Below are 7,102 nucleotides of genomic sequence, written 5' to 3'. Positions count from 1 at the left end.
GTTGCCCCGCCCCTTCCTCCCTGCCGAGCCCCGCCCCTTCCGCAAGGTCCGCCCCTTCCGGCCTGTTGCTGTGCCACCTCTCGCAGGAGTAAACAAAAACAGAAAAGGCCCCTCTCGGTAGGCGGCTTTTCCGAAGCGGGCGTGGGTGGCCGAGAGGTTGCTTTAGGGCGCATGCGTTGTGGAGAAGCTGAGAGTTTATGGTGGGCCGCGAAGGGTAGAGCGGCTGCGGAGGAAACCAGGATGGCGGCGCTGAGCGTTCGCGTGAGTAAAGGGAGATGCACGTTATGTATCTAGGCATTTGTTGAATTCGTGTCCCCCGCTTCGCCTCCCAGGAGCTCAGGGTGAAGCGCATAGGCTTCCTGGCCCCACAACACCAACCCTGCGAGGTGGGCTAGGCTGAGGTTAAGAGGCAGCGACTGGCCCCCAAGGTCACCCCCTGAGCGTCACGGCCTCCCCGAGTCCTAGTCCGACTCCCTAACCGTCGCAACAGCAGGGGCTCCGGCGCGTTCGCCTAGTAACGGAGTGGTGGGTCGGACGCTGCTGCTGCTGCTGCTGCCCTTGGTTGCCTTACGCCGTTTCCCTGCCTGTTTGTCTCGCAGCGCCTCTTTCTGCTCCCTGCCTGCGTCCTCCGCTCGTCGAAGTGCTGCTACCGCGGGGACTCTCCCTCCGACTCCGGGCGGGATCTGCTGGAGATCCCTCTGCCGCCTTGGCAGGCCCGGCCCCACGAAGCCCCGGCGAGGAAGCGCGCGAGGCTGCTGTACGAGAGCCGCAAGAGGGGCATGCTGGAGAACTGCCTCCTGCTCAGGTGAGCCGTCGCCTTCTGTTCTGCCTTTCCTAAACCTCCTCCTTGCTTTCAACTTGGGCTTGTTTCCTGGTAACCATATTCAGAATCGAGTCTTTAAATATTAAAATATTTAATATTAATATTATAATTGTTATTTCATTTTATAATGTATATAAAACAGAGATAAGAATGATGAAACTACCGTATGTTCTCTGGGCAGTTTAAACTGATAAAATGCAACTGGAAATTTAGCTGAAAAACAGTGAGTACAAATCATTGTTGTCTACTTTCTCCATATTGTGCATCATTTTATAAACCTACATTTTTTAAAAAAGAAATGTTGCTCTCTCCTTGCACTTGGAAATACCCTTATCCAAGGACAGCGCTAGGAAGCGTTGTTATGAAATATTGAAAATCAGCTTATAGAGGAAAAAGGAGAAGATTGTCCATTCTGTTTTCTCTTGGTTATCAAGGGTATAGTCAGACATTGGTTTATCTTGAACTGGTAGAGGGAACCTGGGGCTGAATGTGGTCTCCCCTCTGAGCCCCTCTATCCAGCTTCTGGGACTCTTCTCCAAAGGCCACACCCCTCAGTAGCCTTGCTCCTCATTGCTTTTGCCTGGACCTTGAACTGTAATAATGCCTTTTGTTTGTCTGAATGGGTGTGCAGAAATTTCTGACACTTGCATAGCCAGAATGTAGTATATTTATTACATTGTGGTATTTTTTTCTACCTCGTCTGGTTTTCCCAGTATGCTGTTTTATTGTTTCCATAGTTTCTTTGCCAAAGAGAATCTGAATCGAATGAATGAGCAACAGCTGGATCTTTATGATCGCCTGATTAATGAGCCCAGCAATGATTGGGATATCTACTACTGGGCAACAGGTAAAGCAAAACACTGTATTTTGGGGTCACTTGCTATTGGCTCTTATGTGACTTGGGGGGCGTGTCTTATGAAGGGCATTTCACAATATAAAAACTTAAAAATATACAACATAGTAACAAACAAAAACAATAACCCCCCTGCACACAGTTAAAAAGGCCCAAAGACCTGGGAGAACGGGAATGTTTTTACCTGATGCCTAAAGATATGTAAATGAAGACATCAGGCAAGCCCCTTTGGGGAGAACATTCCACAAGTGGGGAGCCGTCACAGAAAATGCTTGTTCTCGTGTTGCTGCCCTCTGGACCACACACAGCAGCACAGTACATGTAATATTTCAACCTCTGTCCTGAAAAGGTGATTGTCCTAGAAGGATTTGTCACTGACAACCTGAAATACAGTTTTAGCTATGAGCAGGGTCTAAAAATTGTCATGTTCACCATATAAACATTCCAACTCTAGCAGTCAGGCTGATCAAGAGTATAACTAATGTATACTCTACCTTTAAAACATATGTATTTTTATTTGCAGTAAGCCCTTTTTGAATTTAGTAGAACTTAACATCCTCCTTAACAAGTATAGTTTTAGGTTGCAGAACTGCTGTATAGTTAATGATAATATAGTGGTACCTCAGGTGAAGAACTTAATTCGTTCTGGAGGTCCGTTTTTAACCTGAAACTGTTCTTAACCTGAAGCACCACTTTAGCTAATGGGGCCTCCTGCTGCTGCTGTGCCGCTGCTGCGCGATTTCTGTTCTCATCCTGAAGCAAAGTTCTTAACCCGAGATACTATTTCTGGGTTAGCAGCGTCTGTAACCTGAAGCGTCTGTAACCCGAGGTACCACTGTATATTATATATTTTATGGCAGCGGTGGGGAACTGGATCTGGCTAGTAGGCCAATACTCTGCTTCCCATGGGCCAACTTTGACAGATGCATGGGACCACCCAACTGTCAGTCACCTGATGGCATAATACATCAAATGACACCTATCAACATTCAAATGGGTTACTATACAACAATATTCTTTGAGGATGCACTTTCAGCACCAGTTAGCTGACGAGCATTACGGGGAACCTTTGAAGTCCATTTGGAGGTAGCAATTAGGATTCAAAGTGTTTGCTCCAAACAGCTAGTTGTTTTTTCTCTACAAAGGGGGAAATGCTCTGTTTGGAGTGCCACTGACTCCCAGCAGGGCTCTCTGTCTGCATTAATCAGCTGATTGGTGCTGACAGAGAACCCTTCTTTCAAAGAAATAATTGAGAACTCACTTAAACTCCTGATTGTTCTTTTCTTGCCCATACCTGCCCCATTTCACTTACGACGTCTTGTGGGTTGTGGGCAACAGCCTCATGTGACCTGCACTAGCCTAATTAGGGCCACGGGCCGAGACTTCCCACTGCCATTTTACAAGAAGTTCCGAAAACATTCTTGCTCCCTGACACATAAAAAATGTCTTTCGTTTGTTTGCAAAGCAAACATTCCATTTTGTTTCCTTTTCTGTACTTAACACACTAACTGGGATGTCTTTGAAATGGGGCTTGACAAATAATTTTAAATCCAGTGCCAAAATGATCTTGGAAAACCTACTAGATCTGTAGACTCTGTAGTTCTGAGCAGGAGTAGCCAATGTGATTTCATCCAGATTTTGCTGGACTACAACTCTTATCTTTGTTAGCTGGCACTGATGAGTTGGAATCCAACATCTGGTGTACAGAATCTTCAGACATTGGTAGCAGAGCTTATACTGTTGTTTCACTTCTTCCTTTTTTCTCCCCAAAGAAGCAAAGCCTGCTCCAGAAATCTTTGAAAATGAAGTCATGGAGATGCTTAGAGAGTTTACCAAAAACAAGAACAGAGAAAAGAGACTGCAACAACCAGATCTTGAGTATCTTGTTGAAGCTTCACACTGATCTTGTGGTTTCTGGAGAAGGCCATTCTGGACATCCTTTGAAACCTAGAAGCACACACTGTGGTATTCAGGCCTCTTGAGTTCTACTCTTGTGAATGGTCACTGTTTTCCATGCATTGCTTATCTGTAATAAAGCTTCAATGCTTTTTTTTTCTTGAAGACTAATTGCCGCCCCGCCCCCCCGGATGTGGTCCCTTAGATACTTGGTTATAGCTCCCATTAAATTCAATGCAACTTACTTCTGAGAAGACAGGTATAGAAGTGTTGACAGAGTATCTTTTCTGACTCAGAATGCACTTCAGCAATACCACTGCTATAGGACTATAGGGTGATTGATAAAAACAAAAGGCATTGTCGTGTGTTCTGGTTCCTTGAGAAATGCACATGATTGTTAAATTATACAAAACAAATCACAGTTGTACCTCAGCTCCTAAATGCCTTGAGAGTCGAACGTTTCGGCTCCCGAACGATTAAAAACTGAAAGTGAGTGTTCTGGTTTTCGAATGTTCTTTTGGAAGCCAAATGTCTGACGGGGCTTCTGCGGCTTCCGATTGGCTGCAGGAGCTTTCTGAAGCCAATCAGAAGCTGCACTTTGGAAGACGAATGTTTCAGAAGTTGAATAGACTTCCGGAACGGATCTGTTCAACTTCCAAGGTACGACTGTAGTAGTATTTTATATTCTGCTCAGTTCCAGGATTCTTGGGCAGATTTCTGTATTGTATGATTCTGTCCAAAAGGTGAACAAATGATTGAGAATCATAGATTTGTGGAAGTCTATAGTACTCTTTATACTATAAGTGTATTTTCAATAATGAGTGGATAGCAACCCCATATAAGTAATTACTGGACATCTTAGATGCTGAGGGTACATTCCTTAAGCCAATTGCTGGAGTTGGTGCAGTGATCTGACTCCATGCAGTCACATGACAGCAATGGGGTTGCCTCAGGCCTCCCCACAAGTGCAGCCTTGTCCTGGATATATGGTACTTACCAGTTTTCAGCTATGTCAGCCTATGCACTGTTGGATGTGCCCATCACTTTCCTTCCATTCTGCTTGATAGGTTGCATTTGCTACTGCCTTTGTCCAATTGCTACAACTCCTGTGTCTTATTCTTATTCTTAGCCACAAATATTTTTGCAGGAATTTTGAGACATCAGTTGAAGGCTCCACCAGAACTTGTACATACTGGTGCTGTTTGTTAGTACAGCTTCAGTAAATCAGTGAGGCCAACATTAACAAGCTGCATATGGAAGATTTGGTCCTTGCATATTGCCCTCGTGTATGTCCTTGGCAGTGTGTGTGTGTTTATTATTTATTTAAAGATTTTTTTAATCCCACTCTTTAGCCAAAAAAGGCTCGCAGAGCAGCTTACAAATCATTAAAATCACTATATATGCCCTCAGCCTTACAATCTAAAAATATATGACACAAAAGGAAATGGAGGGAGCTAGGAGGAAATAGGCAAACTCTGGTTCAAATCCATGTTTTCAAGTTGCTTTAATGACCACCTGGGATGGGAAAATGCAAGGAGAGGAGGCGCCAAAAGTTACTGATCTCTCAGCAGTCCCAGTGGAGTGGCCCTACATTCCTTCTCTTCCATCATTGGCAACAGGCAGATGTAATTACTGCTACTCGGTGACAGTGGGTGCATAGAGGGACTTAATTCCTTCACAGAGTGGACGGCAGCCCCTATACTGTGGTACCTTATTTCATGTTTTTTTTTGTGGGGGGGGGGGAAGAGAGTCATATGTTGGGAATTGCACCAGGGTCCCCAACTACCTTAATCCAACTTGGGACTCAAGGTTTTAGCTGGCACTTGTCAGTAAAAACCAGTAGCACATGGTTATTGTTTTCTCCCCTGCTGACCCTATCCTTTATAGTCGGTGTCTATTCATTTCACTCCTCTTCCCTCATTTGCTACTGTCTGATATAGTGGTAGCTGCTGCATTAAATGGATACTGTCTGTCCTTTGTAGTTGTAATTTGATGAGTTTGGCTGTTAGTGAATACTCACACTGTCTCCCTCCACCCCCAGATGTAGAATAATTCCCACCCACTTGCTATACCAAGCAAAGTTTAATATAGAAGTACACAATATACTGTTAAACAATGAATATCTCCAACTAAACATTCAGAAAAACTTTCTGGCAGTAAGCGCTGTTTGGCAGTGAAACAGACTCCCGTGAAAGGTGGTGGGCTCTCATTCCTTGGAGGTTTTTAAACAGAGATTGGCTGGCCATCTGTCATGGATGCTTTAGCTGAGATTCCTGCATTGCAAGGGGTTGGACTAGATGACCCTTGGGCCCCTTCCAACTCTGGTTTATTACATTTTTATACTGCCTTTCATTTAAAGATCACAGGGCAGTTCTCAACATAGACAAAATGAGAATAAAAAATTAGAAGTCGAAAGTAGAATTTAACTTACAAGAACATTATCGTTTCCCAGTACACAAAAATGTGTGCCATTCGCTGATAAAACAAGGTTCTTCACTCCAAATTCCTTATTCCAAAGGGGACCACCCTTCCATTTGAAAATTCTATGTGAAATACTTAAAAACGCAAATAGATCAGCCTATGTCTCTGGTCATAAATTTTCATAAACGTACGCTGTTTATTCAGTCTGCTTGTATTTCCTTTTTTCACCCAATCAACTACTAGCATTCCTAGCTGAATGAACTTTTGCTATTCTATTTTTAGAAGTTGATGGTGCAAAAAGAAGAAAACAGTACTGTGTTACTTGTGTCTAACCCTGTTAGGCTCTTTTCCACTTTTCGGTCAATTACTGGGCGTCAGGTATTTTCAAAACACCTGTTTGAAATTGTTCTAGGATACATAAATACTTCTTCAATAATCATATAAGTAACACTTTCAGACACCCAGGGGTTTCTACAGAACATGGTTTATGTCATGTACTTTTTTTAATTAAAAAAATCCTATTAAAACTTGCTAGCTGTGTGACAATTTGAAATACAGCTTGGCCCTCCTAGAGTTGGTTTCCCCTCCACCCCTTATCACACAGAACTTTAAAAGTCATGCTTAAGGTTACATGTTTCTTTGCAGCAACCTAGTTTATGGCATTACCTTTAAACTACCACATGGTGTCATTATAAGCATGATGATGATGTTTGCTCAGTACTAAATATTCACATGCAGCCTTGATCAAAAGCGATGTGTAACTTACATATCTTTAATTTTGTATGCTCAGAGATTTCTCTTCCGTGTCAGAGTTCAGATTGCAGAGATTCTGTGTCAAGTAATGCCACATTCAACAACATGAGTAAAATATAACACAAATACACTTATTTTAGTCCTAGGTAAGCAACAGAATCACACAACACCAAAACAGAGCTATCTGAAACCCACAACTGATATTTCTAAGACTTTACAATAACATTTCAATATTATTTCGCAGATACAAATGCAGAACATTGGGAGGTGGGATAATGGTGGCGAAGGCTTAAATTCTCAAGAGTTGTGTGCCGGACATCTAAAGTTACACTTGAATTACACTGCACAGCTGTGAC

The 7,102-nt window shown here is 43.1% G+C and overlaps 1 protein-coding gene across 1 annotated transcript; it reads left to right on the top strand.

The window, feature by feature from the left end:
• Window positions 1–65: 65 nt before the first annotated feature.
• Window positions 66–6,197, top strand: SDHAF2 (succinate dehydrogenase complex assembly factor 2). Its single transcript, XM_079957135.1, has 4 exons — window positions 66–261; window positions 600–805; window positions 1,561–1,670; window positions 3,449–6,197. The coding sequence occupies exons 1-4, from the start codon at window positions 172–174 to the stop codon at window positions 3,577–3,579; spliced, it is 537 nt and encodes a 178-aa protein (XP_079813261.1). The 5' UTR covers window positions 66–171; the 3' UTR covers window positions 3,580–6,197.
• The last annotated feature ends 905 nt before the right edge of the window (window positions 6,198–7,102 follow it).

The sequence above is a fragment of the Podarcis cretensis genome (assembly GCF_951804945.1).
Source record: "Podarcis cretensis genome assembly, chromosome: 1".
In the NCBI taxonomy this organism is placed as follows: domain Eukaryota; kingdom Metazoa; phylum Chordata; class Lepidosauria; order Squamata; family Lacertidae; genus Podarcis; species Podarcis cretensis.
The sequence above is the reverse complement of the archived record's forward strand: the minus strand, read 5'-3'. Positions and strand labels throughout refer to the sequence as shown.